The 26,535-nt window shown below is 37.3% G+C and overlaps 2 protein-coding genes across 3 annotated transcripts; one reads left to right on the top strand and one right to left on the bottom strand.

The window, feature by feature from the left end:
• The first annotated feature begins 982 nt into the window (after positions 1-982).
• Positions 983-10,089, top strand: rdh20 (retinol dehydrogenase 20). The gene is made up of 5 exons (XM_067460277.1): positions 983-1,695; positions 5,389-5,487; positions 5,602-5,750; positions 7,802-7,933; positions 8,060-10,089. Exons 1-5 carry the CDS (start codon positions 1,243-1,245, stop codon positions 8,181-8,183), a joined length of 957 nt encoding a protein of 318 aa, XP_067316378.1. The 5' UTR covers positions 983-1,242; the 3' UTR covers positions 8,184-10,089.
• stau1 (staufen double-stranded RNA binding protein 1) lies at positions 9,009-26,359 on the bottom strand. Of its 2 annotated transcripts, none has more exons than XM_067460274.1 (15): positions 26,179-26,359; positions 24,072-24,412; positions 22,392-22,513; positions 22,133-22,313; positions 18,082-18,232; positions 17,769-17,940; positions 16,892-16,987; positions 16,528-16,740; positions 15,137-15,280; positions 14,805-14,951; positions 14,099-14,174; positions 13,625-13,950; positions 13,423-13,545; positions 10,596-10,675; positions 9,009-10,512 (listed from the first exon to the last, which is right to left on the bottom strand). In XM_067460274.1, the coding sequence occupies exons 2-15, from the start codon at positions 24,259-24,261 to the stop codon at positions 10,425-10,427; spliced, it is 2,109 nt and encodes a 702-aa protein (XP_067316375.1). In that variant the 5' UTR covers positions 24,262-24,412; positions 26,179-26,359; the 3' UTR covers positions 9,009-10,424. The 2 variants fall into 2 exon arrangements, with proteins under 2 accessions (XP_067316375.1, XP_067316376.1); XM_067460275.1 differs by having other exon boundaries at positions 13,625-13,947; positions 26,179-26,358.
• Between the last annotated feature and the right edge of the window lie 176 nt (positions 26,360-26,535).

The raw sequence follows: 26,535 nt of genomic DNA, 5'->3' as shown, positions 1-26,535 counted from the left end.
TACATGACGTATATTTGTGTTATTTAACATATTTAATTATTGCATGTTTGCGCAATATTCTTAGTTTGCATTTAACTGTTTTTATTTATTTTGAGGAACACTGAATCTTTTTTTGAGCAAGTGAGATGAGTAAATGGATGATCATTTTTAGTCTAGAACTCAAAAAACCATCATGTCATTGTTCAGAGTACCTATGACACCGCTGAACTTACGATTTCTCTACACGTGGACAGGAGAGCAGGCAGTCAATAAATGGGACAACAAAGTAACTTATTACAAAGTAAGTTACTCATAAAAGTTACAAAAAGTTACTTATTTAAAAAAATATATATTTTGTTGTGAATTTAAATCTAATGTGTTACTTTATAGTTGAAAAAAAATCTAATTGAAAAAGTAATCTGATTACGTTACTCACATTACTTGTAATGCATTACCCCAACACTGGTTTTGATTATTATAATTTGTTTATATCAAAAACATTCAGTTTTCTATGTGATGTATACAGCATGTGTCAATGTGACTTAAACGTGCAAAAATTCATTAAAATAAATAATAATTTGACATTTGCAGATTTGCAAAGTGAGGTTAAGATTTAAAGCATTCGATGCTGGTGGAGACCTTTGATCCACCCAGAATGACTACAGTGCTTTGTCCATAACTAAAAAAGACTAACTCTGTTCAAAACATGCAAGTATTTCATTGCCTTACAAAAGCATAATTAACCCAGATTAATGCTACATGAACACATAATCTCCTTACAGTGCAAACACTTCTTCCATAGTCACATATGACACCACTCTTTAAATAATAAAAGAAGAGGTTACCTAAAATGGAACTATTTTTGTCCAAACCACAAAAGGCTAGGACAAATAGATGAACTGTGGTTTTCAAATGTCCACAGTGGATTGTTTTTGTGGTTCAGGAAACGCCATACTCCATAATATTACGTGTTAGTCTCTTTTTCAGCATATAGGCCTATGAGATCATGATCAACAATAATATTGTGGCACTGCTGGTTACCCAGGATCCTTTGCAGCTCAGGATTTTAATTTGATTAGTGTACTGCCTTACAGTAGTCCTTTTCCTCACAGCAAAAGTAGTTTGATAAAGGTATTTTCGCCTAATCCTGAGGACGGGAGTATTTAAGCAGCCGAGGGATCAAGGCATGGCTTGTTCGGAAACAGGGCAACAAGTTTAGCTGTCTCACTCCCTCAAACAATCACACACATCTACCTGGGCACCATGATATTCCTAATGGATTTGCAGATGATGATATTAGACGTCGTGTACTTCATCCTGCGCTCTTGTGTGCGCATCGTGCTGAGACCACGTACGAAACCCATAGACGGCGAGTTGGTGCTAATAACCGGCACCGGGGGAGCGCTGGGCCGCCTGTTCGCCCTGGAGTTCTCGAAGCACGGTGCAGAAGTGGTGCTGTGGGACATGAACAGAGAAACTAATGAGGAGACAGCAAAGATGGTGAGGGCGCAAGGGGGCCAGGCACACGCGTACACCGTGGATGTGACAAACCGAGAAGAAGTGTACCGCACAGCCGACCAGGTACGGAAGGAGATGGGAAGGGATGTGACCTACTTGGTGAACAATGCCGGGGTGGTGGCGGGTGAGAGACTCCTGGACTGCCCTGATACCATGGTGGAGAGGACGCTGAAAGTAAACTGCCACGCCCTCTTCTGGGTAAGATTGTAAGTTTAAAGTGAAATATCAAAATTGGTAGGCTATAGTTCAAACTAATTTTTTTAACTAATTATTTAGTCTTTTTTTATGACCAGCCTTTTAAATTGCTTGTAAATCTTTAATTATGCTATATATTGTCAACTATTGATCTGAGCTATATGGGTGATTAATTGCAGGCTTTTTTCAAATGGTTATATTTTTTTTATTATTTTAATAATTTGTCAAGGATAACAAGATGTTACAAGGCATAACAATAGAATATTTTCTGTAAAAAAAAAAAATGTCTTGTATAACAGAAAATAATGATTTATTGTTGTCATAATTATTCTATGTATGTTTTCTATCATGAATCTCAAAATATTTTATTTTACTTTTATTTTTGTAATAGATATAATAAATAGTAATTTTCCTTATTCCTCAACATTAAATAGTTTTATTTTGTTAATTTTATTAACCTTACTTTGCCTTTAAATCGGTGACAGGAAATTATGTCACTGATATGCTCTAGCACTGAAAGGCATGTGTTCTCTGAGAAAATATTTTAAACTAACCAGCAGCCATATCACCCTGTAGCCCAAGACTGGTTTCCCACTGAAGCTAAGCAGGGCTGAACCTGATCAGTACCTGGATGGGAGACCAACTGGGAAAAACCGGCGCTCACCCTGTGGTCTGTGTGGGTCCTAACACCCCAGTATAGTGATGGGGACACTATACTGACAAAGAGCACTGTCTTTCGGATGAGACGTTAAACCGAGGTCCTGACTCTCTGTGGTCATTAAAAATCCCAGGATGTCTTTCGGAAAAAGAGTAGGGGTGTAACCCCGGCATCCTGGCCAAATTTGCCCACTGGCCTCTGTCCATCATGGCCTCCTAATAATCCCCATATCCTGATTGGCTTCATCACTCGGTCTCCTCTCCACCAATCAGCTGGTGTGGGGTAAGCGTTCTGGCGCAATATGGCTGCCGTCGCATCATCCAGGTGGATGCTGCACATTGGTGGTGGTTGAGGAGATTCCCCCCTTCTATGTAAAGCGCTTTGAGTGCCTTGAAAAGCTCTATATAAATCGAACGCATCATCATTATTATTATTAAAACGTTCTTACGCCAATTATTTTGTAAAACTTCAAAATAGCTACAATATCAAAAGGAAAACAGAATTTATAACTGATCAGTGGGTTTTTTAAAAGCCTTGTAATTATGTAGCAAGTGGAGTTTTTGGCTAAAAGGTTTAAGATATAAGTATAAGTATAAAAGGTTTTAATTTAAGAACACTGAAAAGAAATTCTGTTAGTGACTAGTTTTTTTCCTCCACTTTTTGAAATGTAAAATGTATCTCCAGTTATAGATTCACTCTTATGCACCTCAGTTTTGGAGTTAAAATCGATCAGATAAATCACTAACCCCACCAACACACACACAAAACAAAAACAATTGTTGAGTTGTTTTAGCCTGTGTGAGCAAAGTTAGTAAGTTTTAGTCCAACACTAAAATAATTAGCAACACTAACTTTTGGGAAAAAGAAAATCCCTTTCTAGGTCAAAATGATTGGAACACAACAACCAAAATAAGTTTATCTTCTTTTTAAAAAGTATATGTACTTTTCAATCATTTTAATAATTCATTTTTAATAATTATAATATAGGCCTATATAGGTCTCCCTGCCCCATGAGAATGCAGGAACTTATAAAATGTATACCTCACCTTGAATTCACTGTTAGTCGCTGTGGATTATCATAAATGTTGATGTAATGAGTGACAAATAAAAAACCTCAATTGACTTTGTAGAAATAAAGATGCTTAAATAGCTTAAAATAAATCAAAGACTCTTCATTAATGAATCATCTAAGCTGAGAATGATGAGAATTGTAGTGCAATATGTGAATACCCTGTGCTATATACTGATAGACCTCACTCATGGCAAAGTTTCACAAATATAATAAATGGATTAGAAGTAAGTAAAGCTGCTTTGCCTTTGTATTACTTTATATGCATAGAATGCATGATGTGGGAATTACCTGATTTGATCCCTTTAGCCTTATTTCTTCTCGGATGTAAACGTATTATTCCCAAGCGAAAGTCTCACACTGATCCTCTTAATGCAAATAACCGTGACCACGTATCAAGTGGATTAATGCTTACATTGAGCAATCGTTTAGCAGGCAACACATTAGCATTGAGCTGACGTGTGCTCTGGATGCCAAAAAGACATTAAAAAAACAGTGCTGGTGATACTATGGTTCTTTGCATTTAGATGTATTCAATAGCCAGACACTTGTACTCCAAGGAAGCTTTCAGGGCAACTGCATTTTATCATGTGTGTTAGTGTTAGTTGAGCAGCCAATTTGAGAATTTAAATTATTATTTGAGTAATGATTTATTACGAAACATCCTTGATGTTTTTTGTTGGTGCCTTGAAAGTGGTATGGTCTCTGTAAGATCATATATATCTTATATATTTATTACTTCTTTTATTTTATTTTTATATTTTATATACATTTTTATAATCATTTTATATTTATTTACTTCTTAGGTTTTTCCAAACACACATAATAATATTGGCTGTCAAAATCCAAAAGGGACAAAAAACAAATATACCTTGTGCCAAAGCTCTAAAATCTCAATCATATTCATATGCTTTTGATTGTGATATAACTAAATGTCTGAGATATCTTATTTCTAACCAAACCAAATGAGATTTCAGAACTTTGCCCGTGGGGAGGATTGTAAGTGAATAACAATTTAGATTTCAATCTCTTCCTCACACAAGGTTATAGGTACGCGAGTATAGAGTTTAGGTACAAATGAGTTTCATTTGCTTTTTGGATATTCCCAGCGAACAATTTTTGGTTACCGGGACGTTAGTTTTTAATGATTGTTTTTGGTTAGCCAGGAAAGTTTTCTTAACGGAAACAGAACATTAGTTTTTTGTTTGTAGAATGTTATTCTAACATTACTTTAATGTTCACCTAACGTTATTTTAACATTGCTCTAACATTTCCAGAACCTTCCCCTAACCTCTTTACTCCGATATCATTACCCCACTGTTGTCAGTAATCATCCAGCACACCCGTGACCCAGTATATAAGCTGTATAGATGCCTATTATCAGTATTATACAAATTTGCATAATGCCAGCCCATTGGCTGCCCGCAAACAATGTCTACTTCGACCCGCCCTCAAACACTGTAGTTATCATGGCTGAGGCATTGGAAGAGTTCGGTTCGTGTTTTCGACACGTCAAGAAGACGCAGTTTTCTGCGCTTTGAAAGCAAATCCACTTTGCCTGCACTTCCAAAGGTTGAGGACAAACCGACACGGTATCATTACTGTTATTATCACTGTGTATTAAGAGCTGAGAAAGTCTGCAGAGCTGAAATTCATATACGTAATAGCCGTTTTGTTTCTGACATGCCCTGTACGCAGTAGACCAATCACAACAGACTGGGCCATCTGACCAATCAGAGCAGAGTAGGCTCTCTGAAAGGAGGGGTTTAGAGTGACTGAATCCTTTATCTCACCGTTTCAGACACTGTGAGAAAAGAGGTGAAGTTGCAGTGAGAAAATAAGTGTTTTTTGACCTTGGATGCATGTAAACCTATTGCAGTAGACCGCCAAAACAAAAGTAGGAACCTTTAAAATACTATAGAGGCGCATATCTATATCAAACTACTTTATTTTGTTTGTCTGCATGTAGACTGTCAAGGCGTTCCTTCCTCAGATGAAGGCCAATAATCATGGCCACATCATCACTATAGCCAGTGTCCTGGGACTCTTCAGCACAGCCTGTGTAGAGGTGAGATCGACAGCAATTGAGTAAAAGGGGCTCATTTTGTCGAAATCAAATTGTTTGATTTATTCCTAATTTTCATGTCATTAATTTACAGATGTCTGTATGTGTGAATTTTAGGATTACTGTGCCAGTAAGTTTGCTGCGGTGGGGTTTCATGAGTCTCTGGCCCATGAACTGCTGACGGAAGAGGATGTGGATGGAGTGAAGACCACTCTTGTGTGCCCTTATGTTGTGGACACTGGCATGTTTGACGGCTGCAGGATTAGGTCAGTGGGTTCAAAGGTTCAAATTACTCACGGTTCGGTGAGTAATCATGGTTTTACTGTCTTGGTTTCGGTGTGTGCTACATTCAGGGAAATTAGGACATTTGTCAAATAAAAATAAACCAAATAAGCAGCAACAGCACACATACATATAATAGATCAAAGTATTCAGGTTTTTCAGGTGCAGAAATTTAATAAAGTAATCAAATATAAAAATACCATTGCATTTTATAATCTTCACTGTATAAATTAAATAAAGAGTAATCATTATTGAAGTTACAAAAGCTATTCAGTGAAGAGCAGTGAGTGTTTTCTTTGTCATTTGTTGTTTGATTAACATTCAAAACACAGACATCCAGAAAAGGATCCTTTCCCTTTAAGACATAATGATCCAGTACATACTACACACAAACACGTCTTTCTCAACTCTTACATTTTACTCAAGACAATGTTTGCTAGGATACTCGCCAAGACGGGCATGTTGACAATTTTTGTGAATTTGTCCATTCAAGCGCAAGACTTAAAGGGGTCATCGGATGCAGTTTGGATATAAATGTATTTGCAGTGTGTGGACACAGCCACCTTACATTTATAAAAATCCATTCACTTCTTTTTAAAATCCTCAAAAATCCTAAACACTATCACTAATCAAGCTGTTTTCTGAGCAATATGATGTCATATGCTTTTTATACTCACAATTAGTGTCAGATAATATGTAGTACATTAAACAGTGTGCAATAATAACTTGATAAATGATTATATTTATTAAAATTATTAAATGGATTGCACCTTATTGGTAAAGTAAAGCCCCCCTACATTGATGCCTACCCAGCCAATAAACACTTTATTATTAAACACATCTTAGACACTTTATTTCCGCTTTTAAAATATTTTCATTAAAGTAAATGCCTTTCCGATCTGATATGTGATGGGAAAATGGAGTGGAGCGAGTTTAGCAAAAGGCGGATTCGAACATGGAATGATTTAAGTCAACTTTCTGTCATGACCCTAACCCATACAATATCGCTATTGTTGACTATCGAACATCTTCAGTAATTTTGTCCAGCCCAACCAGATGTCAGTGGGTGGAGTTAGTGTAAGTAGCCTCTGCCAACAAGGCGGGTTATATACACTTAGTGTATACTCCATAATATTTTTGTGATATTGTTTTTTTTATAATTGTCTAATAAATAGAAAGTTAATATTTTAAACCGAAATCCTTTGTAACATTATAAAAGATTTCTTGTCACTTTTGATCAATTCAATGCATCTGTGCTGAAGTTTTAATTAAGTAAATACATGACATTGTATATTGTATTTTGTTGTCACCTCAAGTACCCTGTACCTAAAGGGTTAGTTTACCCAAAAATGAAATTTATCTCATTAACTCCTCACCCTAATGTCGTTCCACACCCGTAAGACCTCCGTTAATCATCGGAACACAGTTTAAGATATTTTATATTTAGTCCGAGAGCGTATGAAAGTGTATGCACACTATACTGTCCATGTCCAGAAAGGGAATAAAAACAAAGATTCAAACGGTCATGAATCAGCGTATTGATTCAGAATTCAGATCGCCAATGTCACGTGATTTCAGCAGTTTGACACGCGATCCAAATCATGAATCAATATACTCAGATGCATGACCGTTTGAATCTTTATTTGAGGATTGAAAACAAACACGGAAGAGAAGATAATGCTGAATAAAGTCGTAGTTTTTTTGATTTTTTGACCAATATGTATTTTCACTGCTTCAAGAGATTCTAACTAACTAACTGATGTCACATATGGACTACTTTGATGATGTTTTTATTCCCTTTCTGGACATGGACAGTATAGTGTGCATACACTTAGATACGCTCTCGTACTAAATATAAAATATCTTAAACTGTATCTGAAGATGAACGGAGGTCTTACGGGTGTGGAACGATATAAGGGTGAGTCATTAATGACATCATTTACATTTTTGGGTGAACTAACCCTTTAAGGACTACACTGAACGTTTAAATTTCAGTAAATAGCCCTTGATAGTTGTCAACTCTTGTTCCCTACAGGGAAGAGGCTGAACTGATCCTGCCTCCCCTGGAGCCCTTGTACTGTGTACAGCAGGCTATGAATGCCATTCTCATAGACCAGCCACTGGTGTGCATCCCCAGACTAACCTACCTGCCCTTCCTGGCCAGAGCGTGAGTACAGACCAACATCAACATGCTTGAAGTCATGAATCACACTAAATTATTCTGCCTCATTTATGGCACCATACATATTCTTGCTGAAACCCTGATGCCTTGAATGACATCTTGTCTTTGCAGCCTGTTACCGTGGGAATCCAATGTGGTGACATACCGCTTTATAGGCTCAGATCAGTGCATGTACCCGTTCATCGAGACCATGAAGAAGAAAAGAGCAGCCAATGGCCCTGTAAAGGCTGCTTAAACATCTGGAATAGGTCTCTTTTGAACAGCTGCAGCAAATCACGTGTGGAATATTCTTTTTAATGTTAATTGATTTATGTTATTATGGATGTGTAGGTGAATCAGTTTGAAGTGAAACGGGTATCTTCTGGTTATCTAGGCCCAGCTCAGCTGTGATCTGTTTTTCCGGTTAGCTAATCACTCAGGGTGAGCCGTCCAACAACCACTGATATGGTTCACATCTGAAATGTGTGTTTTATGCAATTGGATTTGACTGGATAGAGCAAGTTATTGGGCGTGATACCCATTTAAATAAGATATATGCAATAGCCAAATATATATATGTACACGTTTAATTGTTTGCAGGTGTTTTATTTCACCTTAACTTCAAATTATATTGAAATCCCTAGCTTGTTTTAAAACGCAAGTTCCACATTCTTTTCACACACTCATTCTCGGTGTCACGTGAGTTACATATTCAGATGACTCTCATGTAACTAGTAAAGTAACGCATTACTTTTACTTTTTTTTTTAATGTTAATTTTTCAAATAAGTAACAAAGGTTACAGCATTGTCTCCTTTATTGACTGACCACTGTCCTGTCCCCATGTAGAGAAACGTAAGTACAGAGACGCTGTGTGTGCTGTGTGAACATAGTTATTAGAGTTCTAGGCTAAATGTACGCCTGCATTTACTCATCTCACTTGCTCAAAAACAATTCAGTGTTAAATTACACAAATATGCTTTATGTTTTTAATCTCACTTTATTAACTTTTGTCTTTGCTGCTGGCCTTCGATGATGCAATTCAACCATACTAACCAAAAATGACTTCTTAAACATCACAAATGTGCTTCATTTGTTTTATTGCTCAAGTGTGTTGAACTGTGTTGAGTCCTATTCTTCTGCAATCCAGAATTGCGGCACAGCCGAAAATGCTTGCTTGGTGTGTACAGGTGTGGATTTGCATTTCCTTCGGCCTGAGGCTTATTCATTTCACTCGTGGTGTAAAAGGACCTTTACATTGGCAAAAAAAACAAACCTTGTGTCTGGTTGTTTTATTTGATTAAAACCAAACAGGCAAGCCTAGCTGAGGAAAAGTAGCATATCATTATTTCCCATAAAAAGTAATGCAATTAGTTGCTTTAGTTTAGAGAGTAAAATAATATCATAATGCATTTCTTTTAAAAGTAACTTTCCCCAACACTGCTCACAATGTCTACACCTTTTACTTCACTTTTATCAGTAATTTGTGATTAAGATTTTTTTAAACAATGTAACAGAAATTGTACTCACTAAGATGCATAGATCTGTGTTAATATAAAAATAATTACTCAAAAATAATTTCATCATAATTTCCTGATTTTTACAGGTTTTCCACAGCCATGAGATCCCAATTATAGCATTTACAGAACACACACACTGGGGTTTTTTTTGTGCAAGAGGCACATCATTTTTACTCATATTCCATGAGGAAAACAGGAAAACTGGCAGAGTGGGTGGGGTCAACACTGATAGGAGAATGCATCAGTTTAACTGACATGACTGAACAATATCGTGCTTTATACATACATACATACATACATACATACATACATTCCATCACTCACTCTCTCACACACACACACACATACACAAAACACCACCACACACTCTACACTGAAGTCACAATAACATTTTCCCAGACCTACGTGAAAATGTAGATGAAATGATTTTGTTTTTGAGAGAGTGTGTGTTATGGTCGTCATTGTAACAAAAAGCACTGGAGAAAAACCGCCACAGCAGAGACGTGTTTGAGAGCTTCATCATATCCTTCAACGGGGTTTTATACTGCACTTCACAACAGCGCTAATACAACCCAACGCGCTGGGTTCCTATAATACAACGCTTAAAATAAAATAGAAAAATAAAAGCGAGAAGAAAAAAAAAATCATGACACTGAAAACATGACTTTCTTGGAACAACGAAGAAAAGCCAGTCTACTCAAGTCGAACTTCACAATAATCATTTTACAATTTAACAACGAAAACAAAACCACCACTTCACTGGATATGACGAGGCGACTTTTCCAAGCCGTAGCGTTTAAAAATGTATCGTGTGCACAATTAAACAACATCAACATATCTCAACCTTGTTTAACTGTGTTTTGAATACTTCAAATGCATTTAGATAAAGATAAATTTAGAATTACTCAAAGGATCAAAACACTGCTTTTGACTTTTCTCTAGTGTTTCACAAATAAAACAACCAATCAAATAGTCAAATCTACACTGTGCCATCCAGAGTCTTTCCGATGGTGCTTGAGTTAGCCGGTTTTAATAATGCATCACCCTCTACGTCCTGTTTGTTGCACCTGTGGAGGGTGAGACAGGTAAGAACAACTAGTTTATACAACAATTTCATGTTGCAAAATGAAAAAGACCATATGATACTGACCCCGACATAGGTCCATTAGCGGTGCGCTCATTGGACTGCTGGTCAAGTTCTGACAGAAGCTTCAGGATGTTCAAAGCAGCCTGTCCGGAGAGAAAGAGGCATTGAAATAAGCAAGATACAAGTACAGACAGATCTTCCATGGTAATCTTTAAAGGGGCGATGAATTGAGAAATCAACTTTCCCTTGAGCCTGATATATAAAAGTTTGTTGTGATATAAGAATATCCTGCAAGTTTCAGAGCTAAAAACCTCCTTGTTAGTCAAAGAAAATGGCTATTGGAAAACTGGATCCCTTTTACTCAGGACATGCTAGCTGGCAACATAGGATTCCATTCATAATGCTAAGCTAAGCTAGCGGCGACCCTGCCAAACTAAAACAATGCATCCACTGAGACAAAAATGCATTTGCCCACATTAATGTAGGAAAGAAGTTTAATAAGCCCTATTTCTAAAAATGGTGGAGTGTTCCTTTGTTGTCAAATGAACCATAAGCACCAAATTTTATTAAAATGACTTCCTAAGTAACATTTCTTATTATTAATATATGTTGAAAACAGTTATGCTGCTTAATATTTTTTTGAAAATCGTGATACTTTATTCTTTTTTTTCAGGATTCTTCACTGAATAGAAAGATCAAAAGAACAACATTTATTGTAAATAGAAATATTTTGTAACATTATTAGGGCCAGATCTTGGCAAACCCTTTTTTGGCATAAAAAAAAAGAAAAATGTTAGCAATGAAAAGACGTGGACAGGGTTATTTTTGCGGCTGACATTGTTGCACGTCGGAGTTTTCCACAAAATTTACGGCAAGAGAGTATTTAAATTAACCATGCAAGGTGATTTCCTAAGGTTCGTCAATTTACTGGTGTTTGTGCCATTATTTAATGCCCCAGAAAGCATGTCTTAACCCATTTTGCACTTGACATGGCTGCAATAGTTGGAGGAGAACAGAGAGTGTGTGGTAGAGGGTGTAGAATTTTCTGGCATTTTTTGGAATGTCAATTAGCAAACTCTTGGTAGATTGCATTGGTCATTTTGGAAATGACCCGTCGGAATCTCTGTTCTTTGTGTTTAGAACTTTCCTCTCCCATCGGTGCTTTTATGGGATTTGCACTCTCACGCTAATTGGACCAGTTTAGTAAATCTGGCACCATATGCAACCATAAGGGGCTGTCACCATAAAGGGGCCATCATCAACACGACAGTTTTCAAATAAAAACTTTTTATGTGTTTTGGCTATTGATTTACACCAGGTTGGCATTTTGGTGTCCTGAGCACGGGTTTCAAAGTGCACATTTTTTAAAACAATACCATGCGTGTATTATGAACGTAATCTGTATATACAAAATTTGCGTATAGACCAAAACCACAATTTGTACCAGGCTGTAAATGTTTTTTTTCCTGCTGTAAATTTGGCGATTTTAAAGGGTTAGTTGACCCAGAAATGACATTTCTTTCATTAATGACTCACCCCAATGTCGTTCTACACCCGTAAGACCTCTGTTCATCCTCGGAACACAGTTTAAGATATTTTAGATTTAGTCCGAGGCCTTTCTGTCCTTTGAATGTAAGTGTATGCCCACTTGCTGTCCACGTCCAGAAGGTAATGAAAACATCATCAAAGTAGTCCATATGTGACATCAGTCGGTTAGTTAGACTTTTTTGAAGCGTCGACAGTACATTTTGGTTAAAAAATTTTTTTTAAATTGACTTTATTTAGCATTGTCTTCTCTTCCGTGTTTGTTTTCAAACCTCAAATAAAGAATCAAACGGTCAATCAGCAGATTGATAATATCATATTGACATACCGATATGATTGACATATAGCCAATGTCACGTGATTTCAGCAGTTTGCCACCCGATCCGAATCTTGAATCATGACCATTTGAATCTTTATATGAGAAACACGGAAGAGAAGACAATGCTGAATAAAGTCTAATTTTTTTGTTATTTTTTTGACCAAAATGTATTGTCAACACTTCAAAAGAGCCTAACTAACCAACTGATGTCACATATGGACTACTTTGATGATGTTTTCATTACCTTCTGGACGTGGACAGCAAGTGGGCATACACTTAAATTCAAAGGACAGAAAGGCCTCGGACTAAATCTAAAATATCTTAAACTGTGTTCCAAGGATGAACAGAGGTCTTACGGGTGTAGAACGACATTGGGGTGAGTCATTAATGAAAGAAATTTCATTTTTGGGTCAACTAACCCTTTAACATACCCTTCAACAACCCTATAGGCTTTCCTGTAGCTCAAACAGTACCAACACAAAGGTCATGGGTTCGATTCCCAGGGAGAGCAAGAATGTAAAAATGTGTACCTTGAATGCAATGTAAGTCGCTTTGGATAAAAGCGTCTGCCAAATGCGTAAATGTAAATGTTAACATGGGGCTCAATGAGATTCTGCTCCCATCTGGAGCCTGTGTGGCAAGTCAAGGAATTGCAGTGCAAGTCAATTCCTTATTGGCTTCAAGAGAAACTGCGGGAGGTTGCCGCTTGGTATTCGGTCATACTACTCTGGCGTATGCTTTTCATAAACTATATATAGTATGGAAGTATTTCATTTCGGACGTAGTGTTTCTTTACAAAGTGATATCGCCAACTACTGGCCTGGTATGCATAATACAATGTTTTTAGTCATTTTCGCGGATCCGTGCGAACGGGGATCATTGTTGTCCGTAGGCAAAACTTTTCAGGTTTTAGTACATTGTCGTCGTGTAAACGTACACTTAACTTCCACTTTTAATCAATTTAATGTCTCCTTGCTGAATAAATGTAGCCTATTCATTAAAGGAAAATGTTCAAATACTATTTACCATGTCATGGCAGGACTCCACATCCTTGCCGATGCCGTGGCTGATGAGAGGGGGCTGAGAGGAGCAGTTGATCAGAGACACAAACTCATTCTTGTTATTTTTGGGAAAGTCTTTATATTCAACCTGTGGCAAAAACGAGTACAGATTGGTTGAGCAACATAACTGGGGTGGCTAAGCGTGCACTTACGATTATATTCAATACCTGTAATCCCTGTACAGTGGCCAGGTAGCCGAGCTGTTCGGATGGTCTGGTAAGGGGTCCGTTGGGTCTGTGTGCCAAGCTGTTTTTGGTCTTGAGTATACCCTCCGCGGTCGGGGACGTGCCAGCGTACAGCAGCTCATTGGCAATCATGGCCGTTACTGTGGCCTTGGCTGGGTTGGGGGCAGCTGTACGACCGTAATCTTTTGCATGGGGTCCCTGGTTGGCACCCACCGCCTGTGCCACCTCAGGCACCATGGGTAAAATGCCAGCAGGAAGCTGCTGATGGCTGAGAAAGGGAAGTCGGAAATCTTCCTCCTTATTGGCTGCTTTGAGAAACACAAGAGTCAATCTCAAGCAATAGATATTCACTAAAATGAACAATGAGCTTGTAATATATGATACAAGGACCATGTACATATAACCACGTCCAGATTGATGATAGCTGAATATGACAAATGACTAGACAACACATACCAAGACCGGCCTTGTCCACAGATCCCGGTTCAAAGAAGGTCACTTTTCGTCCATCTCCAGGTTTCTTAGCAGGTACCTTTACAACGATAAATGAAAAAAAGTATTTTATAATGGCTGACCGGTTTGTTCTCCATGGTGGTAAGAAAGTTATCACTTCTTGATGCCAAAGAGCCCAAAATATGATGTTCCCTTTGTCCCCTTCCAAATATATAGCAGTATTAGAATATTTCTGCTGGGTGATAAAATAGTTAGGTGTCATATTGCAAAGACAAACGTAAATAATTAATTTTCAAAATAAACTTGGCTTTTATATCATTGTTAAAATAACGTTTTTTTTTTTGTTTTTTTATGGCAGATAATGTAATATCTGTCAAATATTTGCCTTTTTTGAGTTAATATATATATATATATTTTTTTTTTGCCCATCGTTAGAACTAGTCCCGTGAATTAAATAAAACATTGTCCAGTATTTACTAAGAATGAAAGGACCAATATTAATTTTGGTGAACATAAAAATAAAAAATAAACTTTTTTTAAAAAGTACATGCAATAAATTTGGTTTATAAATTTTGAAATCCTCTCTCAAATGTTTCACAGACCGTCTTATCAGCCCCTTCTGGCCCAGGACCACAGTTTGAAAACCCCTGAAACCACTTTCACCATGTTTTCAATGCAAAGTAAATGCTGTTAATAAGCAGACACTCACTTTCTCGTCTGTTTTCAATGCCGGTTTGGGTGGTTGTGGCTGAGGCACTTTGAAACCCAGAAGTTCCAGCATCTTCTCGGCTGCATTTCGCTTGGCCACTTTTTTACTAGGACCCATTCCCTCTGCATTCTGGCCCGCAACTGACACCTGAGTGAGATTTACAAAAAAAAAAAACAGAAATTGATACAGGGGCACTTTATTTTTCCAGGAACATTTCTGAAAAGAAGCAATTTTGCAGGTTGTAAATGAAAATGATGGCCAAAAGAACATGGCCTTCACGCTAATATAAAAATGCTGAGTCAGAGAACGGAGTCTTCTCTCTGATGGAGTACCTGCATGACAAACTCCCTGCGTCGAGGCAGACCTCTCTCCGTCACTAAGGTGTACTCCGGCTCTTTTTCTTTCTTAGCCTGCTGGATTTGAGCCAGCCTGCTGATGGGGTTCATGCCCTGACCATATTCTGGACTCGTCTGAAGCTAAGAGTGGGTGCAAAATTCATTAAGAAAGAGCAATATATATTGACACACATTATAAATGGATACTAGGGTTATAAACGTTTGGCTTCTTTTTAAATAAAATATTTCCTGAATCATAAATCGATTAACTTAATCGATTGTTTTAAGCAATGAACAACGGCCTAATAAATTAGATTTTTTTTTAATGGAACCACCATAAAACAAAAAATACTGCTTATAAGTAGCACTTCCTAAAACTTTCTGGAACTTTTCCAGTTCAATTTATTTTTCCATAATTTTGTTAGTTCTATAGAAATTTCCACACCTTCCTTTGATTTCTTCTCCAGAAAACGTGTACCATCCAAAAATATGCATTTGGAGTGCCACTCTGCACTTTTCTTCTAGGCACACTTCCTCTTCTATGTTATTGCTGAAATGATTGGTCCAGATATCATTGTTCTTCTGTAAGGTAGTAAAGTGACATTCTAGTCTTGTGTGTGATTTTAATACTGAGAAAGCTACGGAGAAAGAAAGAAAAAAAAATTCTAAAAGTATCAAGCTGAGTTGTTTGCTTAAAGTTCCCTCTCACTCTGCCCCTCTCTCCTATACTGTATATATACCAATATTTTGACTGTTCTAGACAATTCCAGAAAGTTCTAAACAGTTCTTGGAAATTTTAGGAAGTTTTGTTATATAACCGTTCCCATTGTTATGATAGTTTCCATATGGGGTGACCTTTTTAAAAAAAAAAAACTTTAAAGGAATTAGGGCATTTTTCATGGAACTTTAGCTCAAAAACATCGATTTATGAAACAGGAAATTTTTCAAAACTGTTTTAACCCTAATGTTACATTTATAAGGACTGACTTGATCAATACATTTAGATTAATGAAAATATGATGAAAGAGGCAATCATTTAATACATCAAATGAATGGACTGATAAAAACACAGAATGACAGCCCTTGGTATTGTCACGCATTTCCTATTTAATTAAGTTTGAAATATTTCAGTTATGATGTCAAATTTTGCTATTTAACAAATATTCACACATACATATGCACTACTGTTCACAAGTTTGGGGCCCGTTTGTTTTTTATTTAAGAAACTTTTATTGGGCAGCTACAGCAACATTAAATTGATTATTTTAATGTTAAAGACTTCAATTTCAAATAAATGCTGTTGGTTGGTATTTATTCAAATTGTCTGAGTTTTTAAAAAGTACAGCACTCCAGACGTCAAACTAGCCCAGCCAGTCTAAATCATCTACCTTGATAATGGACTTGCTTTTCTTTTTAATGCGTAGTGGTATCTTGTCTGTGACAGGGAGTTGAGGCAGTCTGCGGAGCTGCTCCAGCACAGCGATGGCAGCTAGCTTCTTGGCGATCTTCTTGCTTTTGCCCTCTCCCTCACCTGAAAACTCATCCACCGTTACCCTCACCACGAAGCTCTTCATATGAGGAGGCCCAGTCTCTTTTAGCACCTGTATACATCAAAGAGAATTAAGGACAAGTGAACAATTTGCGATTTTGACAACTGCCTTTCCACTGATATACAGGAATATGCATCTTCTGCATGCAAGATTGTTTTGTATATTTGTATATATCCCTATGCATGATGGGATAATGGCATACCTCGAAATTCACAGGCATGTCACGCTTCAGTGCAATCTCGAACACTTGGCTGATCTCGGATTTGTTAAGGTTTTCTTGTGCTGGCTCTTCTTCCATCTACATGACAGGTATTTTTAGTCACAGTTTAACAAAATAGATCAGAATTTTTTTTTTTATCTTGCTTGAATTTCTTAGGTTCAAGAATTGAGAGCATCTCTTTTTGAAGAATAACTAATGCCGGGTACACACAGCCGTTTTTCAAAGTTGTAGGATAGCTGTTCTTCTCACACTACATGACTGTCTAGGGTACCATTTAGTGGCTGTGGTGTGCACATTGACATTACACAATGAATTGGCTACAGGAGATCACATTTTACACAAGATTTCAATAGGAAGAATCGCAGACAGACACACACACACACGAGAAAATGATACAGGAAATAACGTAAGATCACACAGGATAGAGGAGTTCTCACGCAAGACAGGATTTCTTGTTAAAATGAAGCATGCAATTTAAGCTGTCTGTGCTCAGATTTAGTGGAGAAAAAAAAAAGTATATGTATATGAATCTGTTTTGTTGCAGGTCTATGACTCATCCCACTGAACTTTCCCTTACCCTGTATTTTGCTCTCTCATTGGCTGTAGGTCATCATCAATGTAATTTCCTGTCAAAAACGCATTTCACACTCCATAACTCTGAGACACAGACAGGTCCAGATATTTAGCATGCTAAATATCTCACAGGCATCGATGGCACGTCTTGGATTATACAAACTCCGTGACTGCCACAATTTGCCTCTTATTTTAGGCATACGTTGGGGATTCGGCGAATGAAAAGCAGGGCTACTGTACCCGGCATTACAGACAGCCAATGAATCGTGTCATAAAAAACTCTCACCTCAGCCATTTGCTGCATTATTGGCTCTTTCTGCAGGTATTTGATAGCTTTGGCTGCAGCATCATGTTTGGCGGCTTGACGCGTGCGGCCCTTGCCGTGGAACTGTTGTCCACCAATAGACAGCTCCATATGATAAAGTACTGGCCCCACAGGAGGAAATGGGTAGTAATAACTGTTTAAGAGAAGAAAAGTGAAACAGCATATTATATTTTTCTGTCAAAACAAAAGATTAATCACAGGCCATCTCAACCAACTTTTCTATTTTGCATCATTCAATAAGCAAAAGGAAAAGATTGAAATAGAGAGTGCATACTGCTGCATGGAGCGTGCGTAAGGGCCTGTTGCTCTGATGTTGTAGTTGAACGCTGGTCTCATACCATGGTAGGCATCTATAGGCTTATAGATGGGCTTCTTGCCCAACTTCATACAAAGTGCATTAAGCTCCACAGTGTGGGTTACGTTATCTGCATGAGAGAAATACATGTCAAACAGCTGCTTGCACAGCCAACATTCATGGGTTTCAACCTACATGGGGTTTAATCAATTACTCCGATTGAAAACAACTTTTCTTTATTTTAATATATTTTAAAAAGTAATTTTTCCTGTTATGGCAAAAGTTGAATTTTGTACATAGCATTACATTAATTATTCTAATGTGCCAATTTAATGGCAGAAAAAAAATCGTATTATCAGAGTTAAAAACAGAAGTGCTGCTTAAATGATCAGTTCAATTTAAAATGAAAATGATTCCATGCTTTATCGTCAAGCTATCCTAGGTGTATCTGACTTTTTTAACTTAATAAATATCCTGACACTTCCAAGCTTTATAATGGAAGTGAGCGGGTTTAAAGCTCCAGAAAGTGCATCCATCCATCCATCATAAACGTACACCACACAGCTCCGGAGGGTTAATCTTCCGGAGGGCCTTCTAAAGCGAATCAATGAGGTTTTGTAAGAAAAATATACTATGGTCTGGTGGAAGCTAGATATTTTACTTTACAAAAGTTTATATATGGATTAAAACATTTTTTTTTACAAAAACCCAATAATTCACTTCACTTTTTTCAATTTTGTATAACTTTGATTTTAAAGTGAACTACTTTAATATTTTTGGTAAATAAGTTCAGAAGAACAGCATTTTTTTTAATTGAAATCTTTTGTAACATTATAAATGTATTTATGGTCACTTTTGATCAGTAATGTATTTATAATATATATATATATATATATTCAAGGTTTAAAAAAAGTAGAAAGTACACATTACTTTGGAGTTTTAAAGGAATAGCTCACCCAAAAAATAAATAAAAAAACCTCATCCACTCACCATGTTTAATAGCTCATGTGTACATTTGAAGTCTCTAAAGCAGATGTACCAAACCCTTCTGGAGAGATCTGCTCCAACACACCTGTCAGTAATTTTCAAGTAATCCTGAATACCTTGGTTAGGTGGTTCAGGTGTTTGAGTAGGGTTGGAGCTAAACTCTGCAGAACACAGAGCTGGCTAAAGGCTGCAACATACTCCACAAGAACAGAGAAAAAAGCTCTCGCTCCCAGGGCTGCGAGAACAAAATTACGTCATTTTGTTCTCGTAGCCCTGGTTTGGGAGTTCTCGCAGCTTGTTCTCGACACAACGCCTGAGCAGAACTTTTTTCTTGCGGGTGTTCGAGAACTATTGTGTGATTGGTCATACATTTAAAGTGGCCGTGGTTAACACAGATGATCGGCACCTGCTTTTCTCGTGAAGTATGGAATGTACTGCCAGAACGAACTTTGTTCTTGTTCTTGCCACCTCGAGAAAACAAACAAATTTCTCTGTTCTTGCAGAGTATGTTCCAAGCTTAAAGCAAAGCAAAGCAATGGGCTTCTTTAAAGATACTGTTTGCTTTTTTGGAGCTCGACAGCCCAATTCATGCAGGTTTCGACATTTTGAGGATGAGAGAATTTTCACTTTTGGGTGTTGCTCTACAAAGCCCTGCACAAATTAACACTCAATTCCCATGACTTACTTACTGATATGTCTGCACATCTGACTAATTCGATGCCTCACTTTAAGGAAACTGTGCACACATATAATAATTCCGTCCCTCGTTTTACAAAATCGTGGTCACATTGTAATAATTCTATACCTTGTTTTAGTTACATCAAAATGAGGGAACAAATTAGTACAACGTGGCCACAATATACAAAATCGAGGGAACAAATTAGTATATTGTGTGCACAAAATATATTATCATCATATATGTGCAAAGGTGACTTTCTAAAAAATTCTGTCATTAATTACTCACCCTTATGTCATCCAATAAATGTCTAAATTCAATCTGTTCATCATATAAAGTGATCAAGTCTCTTTTTGCATTTTGCAATAAACCACTCAATTTATATAAATTAGTTTTACGATCTCTTTATGAACTTTCTGAAGCGTCAAAGTGGTAGTTGGGTAGCTGTCAATAGAGAGTACAGAAAGATCTTAGATTTCATGAAAAAGATCTTCATATGTGTTCGGAAAATTAACAAAAGTCTTGCTGGTTTGGAAAAACATGAGGGGGAGGAATTAATGACAGAATTTACATTTTTGGGAGAGCTATCCCTTTAAAATTAGTGAACGAATTATATCGTGCACACAATTTACTTGAAATGACGGAAATAATTATTATATCATGTGCACGATTTACTTAATCGAGAAAACAAATTCTTAATTTGTGGCCACAATATATACAGGTCCTTCTCAAAAAAATAGCATATTGTGATAAAAGTTCATTATTTTCCATAATGTAACGATAAAAATTAAACTTTCATATATTTTAGATTCATTGCACACCAACTGAAATATTTCAGGTCTTTTATTTTTTTAATACTGATGATTTTGGTCTACAGCTCATGAAAACCCATAATTCCTATCTTAAAAAAATAGCATATCATGAAAAGGTTCTCTAAACGAGCTATTAACCTAATCATCTGAATCAACTAATCAACTCTAAACACCTGCAAAAGATTCCTGAGGCTTTTAAAAACTCCCAGCCTGGTTCATTACTCAAAACCGCAATCATGGGTAAGACTGCCGACCTGACTGCTGTCCAGAAGGCCATCATTGACACCCTCAAGATAGAGGGTAAGACACAGAAAGAAATTTCTGAACGAATAGGCTGTTCCCAGAGTGCTGTATCAAGGCACCTCAGTGGGAAGTCTGTGGGAAGGTAAAAGTGTGGCAAAAAAACGCTGCACAACGAGAAGAGGTGACCGGACCCTGAGGAAGATTGTGGAGAAGGACCGATTCCAGACCTTGGGGGACCTGCGGAAGCAGTGGACTGAGTCTGGAGGAGAAACATCCAGAGCCACCGTGCACAGGCGTGTGCAGGAAATGGGCTGCAGGTGCCGCATTCCCCAGGTCAAGCCACTTTTGGGCTACAGAGAAGCAGCACTGGACTGTTGCTCAGTGGTCCAAAGTATTTTTTCTGGAAGAAAGCTAATTTTGCATGTCATTCGGAAATCAAGGTGCCAGATTTTGGAGGAAGACTGGGGAGAAGGAAATGCCAAAATGCCTGAAGTCCAGTTTCAAGTACCCACAGTCAGTGATGGTCTGGGGTGCCATGTCAGCTGCTGGTGTTGGTCCACTGTGTTTTATCAAGGGCAGGGTCAATGCAGCTAGCTATTAGGAGATTTTGGAGCACTCCATGTTTCCATCTGCTGAAAAGCTTTATGGAGATGAAGATTTGGTTTTTCAGCCCGACCCGGCACCTGCTGACAGTGCCAAAACCACTGGTAAAGGGTTTACTGACCATGGTATTACTGTGCTCAATTGGCCTGCCAACTCTCCTGACCTGAACCCCATAGAGAATCTGTGGGATATTGTGAAGAGAAAGTTGAGAGACGCAAGACCCAACACTCTGGATGAGCTTAAGGCCGCTATCAAAGCATCCTGGGCCTCCAGAACACCTCAGCAGTGCCACAGGCTGATCGCCTCCATGCCACGCCGCATTGAAGCAGTAATTTCTGCCAAAGGATTCCCGACCAAGTTTTGAGTGCATAACTGCACATAATTATTTGAAGTTTAACTTTTTTTGTATTAAAAACCCTTTTCTTTTATTGGTCGGATGAAATATGCTACTTTTTTGAGATAGGAATTTGGGGTTTTCTTGAGCTGTATGCCAAAATCATCAGTATTAAAACAATAAAAGACCTGAAATATTTCAGTTGGTGTGCAATGAATCTAAAATATATGAAAGTTTAATTTTTATCATTACATTATGAAAAATAATGAACTTTATCACAATATGCTAATTTTTTTAGAAGGACCTGTATATTGTCTTGTGCAGGGCTCTGTACTACTCCGATTGAGAAGATAAAGTGAAGAAAATTAGACGTACACTCTGAGCCCTTGTAGATCCCACCTGGGTTCTTGCCAGGGTGGCGGGGGCTTCTGTGACTGGGTTTGGGGAGAGAAGTTTCAACAAGGGCACATGATGCTGCAGAGTGCTGGGCTTTTTTGATACTGGTCCCCTCTGCATCCCAGTGCTGATCCCCCAGTGTTAACCGCACTGAGAAAATCTGACCAACAGACACCATCAGAAACTTCAGGCAGGGAAGGGATAGTTTTGTGTGTTTGTGAATATAGCCAACTCTTACCTTGGAGTGGGCTGGTCCTTGTTCACTGAGTAGCTTGTATTCAGGTTGGATCTTATTGTAACGGGCTAACTCATTCACTAGACACATGGGGGTCTTCTCTTTAGGGTTTGCCATGTTAGATACTAAATCAATAAATCAAAAAAGGAAACATTTTTAAACCAATCCAAGAAAATTATTTTGTTATAAGGGCAAAACAAGGTACTGAGGTTTTTGCATGTGCATTAAACAGGCCTGAACAAAGGTTTGGGGTCAGTGGGAAAATGTTTTAATGTTTTTAAAAGAAAGACTTTTATGCTCACCAAGGCACAAACATAATATATTTTAAAATGTAATTTATTCCTGTGATGACAAAGCTGAATTTTCAGCATTATTATTTCAGTTGTTCTTATTATCAATGCTGAAAACTGTTGTGGTGTTCAATATTTTGGGTTAATAGTAAGTTCTTAAGAGCAGCTTTTATTTAAAAAAAAATGTTTTTTTTTGTAGAGTCTTGGACCTCTGCAGCAAGAACCCAACCTTCACCAGGCGAACCCGGGGGGCCCCACACTGAAGTCCGGGGATATTGTCCCAGCCTGATTTCCCTGAATCAACTTGACCTCTGGGGACACTACTTCTTTCATATTTGTTCAATTTATGCATCCTAGCTGAATAAAATTATTCATTTACTGTAAATTAAAAGCTTACTGACCCAAAACCCTTGAATGGAAGTTTTTCAGCAATTTTAGACCATTATTGCTGATGCATAATATGCTATTAAAAATTAATTTTGCAAATAAAATTAAAAAAAAGATTTGGAGATTTCCATGCAATCATGAGCATCACTGAAGAATTCAAATGGTCAAATGTTCAAGTCCTAACAGTTAAAGGCCCACTGAAGTGCCTTGAAAGTGCAGAATTATTAAATATGTTGACATAATATCCACTGAAACAGGAAGGCAGGGTGGGTAATATCAGACTGCTCTCCTTTTAAAAAAAATAACCAATAGCATTTAATTTATATTACAGCTCAGCCAGAGCCGCTGATCTTGTAAATAAGCCGCAGTTTCCTCCTAATCTCTAACCGTTTCCCTCCTAATGTTTAAAAATATAGCATTCTGTGCAGAATGCAAAATGGGTCCGATATGTTTTCTGGCATGCGTTAACTCGCACATAAAGATCCGCTCTCGGCCATTTTGTTTTTGGACCAGAGCAGACTGTGTGCGCTGCGGAAGTTCATGTGACACTAATGTGAAACCAGACTTCATTCGCCCCAGTGGAAAGTTTTTACACTTGTTATGTCTTAATTGTAGTGCACTACATAGGGGATGGGGATCCCCAATATAGTGCACTATACACCATTCACCATGAAGAAATGAGTAAATGTGTGAACAAGTGACTGAATTTAGCCACAGCTTCAGCGTCTATTTAAAATGTAGAGGGCGGGACGCTTCAGATTCTAGAGAGAATTTGATTGGACAGAAAATCTGATGAGGAGCTGAAGTGCAGAGTGATGTCATTAAAATCACTGATCCATTTAAGCAGAAGTGAGAGAATTTTGTCATTGTTTTGGAGCACACTAGCTTATAGATAACAGTAAAGCAAACATATTCATAATAAAAGCCAAAAAACTTCCATTTTGATTTCATGGGGACTTTAATGATGCCTTATATCTAAAAATGCAACAAACATTTTTTGACTCACCTGTGGGGTTGCAGAAAGGTGTAGCGGAGGCAGAAGGCAGGGCGGAGTTTCTTAACGGGTGACTGGCACTCTCTGAGGGTAAGGGAGCAGTGGCACATGGAATGCTGAACCCAGGTTGGGGCGGGGCCAGCTGTAACGGGGCGGCACTGGGTGCAGGGTTGACAGGCGGCTGGAACTGAAGCTGTGACATTCTGATTGGCTGGTAGATAGATTGGTTGATTGAATGACCAGGTATAGGCTTTGCAGTCAGGTAGGAAGAGAACTTTATTAAAGAAGGTTGGTATGTGAAAGAGAGTGAACGAGACGGGTTTGTAGAATGAAGGACGACTGCAAAGCTCTACCTGCAGAGGAAAAACGAAAAGGATGCAGATTAGTCATCATAACTATATTACACATAATCAATCAAGAGATCAATCCACATTTGCATTTCCAAAAAATGAAATATTAGTGGTAAAGCAAAAGAATCGTGTTAATAAAGTATTTGATAAGCTTTGATTTTAGGATTTGACTTTAAAGTAAGTGGAAATCTGCATCTCTACGCATACATACATCACAGCACAAAATATATAAATACATTTTGTCTTTGCATATATTACTTTTTTAATTTAGTTCAATCTGTAAACTAATCAGTGTTTGTTAAGTGAATTATTCTTGTAACTGCCCCTTTTAATGTAACACTGGTTTGTATACAAGTAAATGAGACTGATTTTAATATCATATTGACTTAAAAAGACAAAAGACTAATCATATCACAGTGATGCCATAACTGTTGTCAAGATTTTGAATGGCATTTGATGTTCCAACAGCATCCAACAGTTTTAAATGTAACCTGATTAAATGATGTAAAAATGAGTGCAAGTTATTCAAGCTGAATTATTAGCAGAAGATTTTGAAGGATTAAAGAAGGATCTTTTTTAATGAAACATCTATTTAACATTTAGGCTAAATAAAAAATTAAAAAAATAAAAAATGCATCATATATAATACATAAGGCTTTAAGGGCTCATATAGTGAGAATATGGAGCTTATACTCTAGGAAGAAAAAACACCTCAGATTTATTTAGCGGAGCAAAAATTGCAGTTATTTAGATGGCCAACAAGTAATATGAAACTCTATAGTGTAAATGCATTTATTACAGAGACTTCTTATAAAAGACTACTTACATAAAAAGCTTACACATTACCTGTCTCTATACATTTCCCATTTCCAATAACATGTATTATTAATAAGACATTTAAATCCTTAGATTTTGGTGGGCAAAACCTATAATACAGATACAGTGCAATACAATAATGATTGACAAATAGACAAATAAATGTCCCTGAAATACCTGTTTTATCATATCTTATACTTACATTTTAACAAAGTTGCTTTAGTCCAGTAAATATTCATCTTGAAGTATTAGTGACAATATAAAAAAATATATTCTTACATTTACTCCATAAAATCATTAAATAATAGCACAAGTATGGCAAGTATGTATCAAATACTGCTTTATATGGTTAATGCAATTATGCCAAATGTCAAGATGGAAAACAGCATATTACAGTAACATGGCAACAAGCTCTTATTGGCTGACAATTCCTGGAAGCCAAATCAATAATTAGAACAAAAGACATCGCCCATGCTAAAAAAAGTTGGCAAAATAACAGTAGTGGTTGAAACATTCATTAACCATGCACAGTCAGGCAGTGCCACTTAGATTAAATTGATAGTCCACAAATTAGCATAGCTTGAATATGTAGAATTTAATCAGTATGCAATGTCTAAAATATCGACCGCACAAGCATGTGATAAGAACTGAAAAAAGAAATACTGATTTTTACCCTATTTGTATAAAATAAATAAGAGAGCAGAAAAATAAATATCAGCTGTCAAGGCTCCTCCTACCTCTGCACAGCAAAGTATCGAAGCCAGCGATATATACAAACACATTTATACCAAGAAAAATGGCATGCCCAAATCAGCCCTGCTTACATAATATTATGTGTGAATTTCAGTGAAAAGCAGCAATGACAATATACGATAAGATCCATTGATATGAATGGCTCGAGCTAACACTAGCAGCTCGCGCATCTCAGCAAGCTCCGGCTGAATAAAGCTCACCTCGGTTTAATTCTCCCCGGTTGTGATTTACTCCATGAGTTACGATGTTAAAGCGTAGTGTCAGTTCGGTTTCGTCCTATTTTAAGGGGTTCTGGACTGATTTAGTATGAAAAAACGGGGAAGAGGTAGAGAGGGTGAGTGTAGACAGGGCAAACACTAAAGAGAATAGCCCGATATTTTCCGCCCCTGCCAGGAAATGACATCACGTCAGTCATTTGTTGGGTTAAAATTGTTAGAATAGTTAAAAATATATATATGAATTGATTTCTATATAAAATTACTATTCTGCTATTTAATCTTTGTATTTAAAAATCTACCGATTTCTGCATTTACCGAGTTAGATATGCGGTCTGGTGA

Source organism: Pseudorasbora parva, chromosome 12 (genome assembly GCF_024679245.1).
Source record: "Pseudorasbora parva isolate DD20220531a chromosome 12, ASM2467924v1, whole genome shotgun sequence".
NCBI classification, from domain to species: domain Eukaryota; kingdom Metazoa; phylum Chordata; class Actinopteri; order Cypriniformes; family Gobionidae; genus Pseudorasbora; species Pseudorasbora parva.
This window is presented reverse-complemented; position numbering and strand designations above follow the sequence as displayed.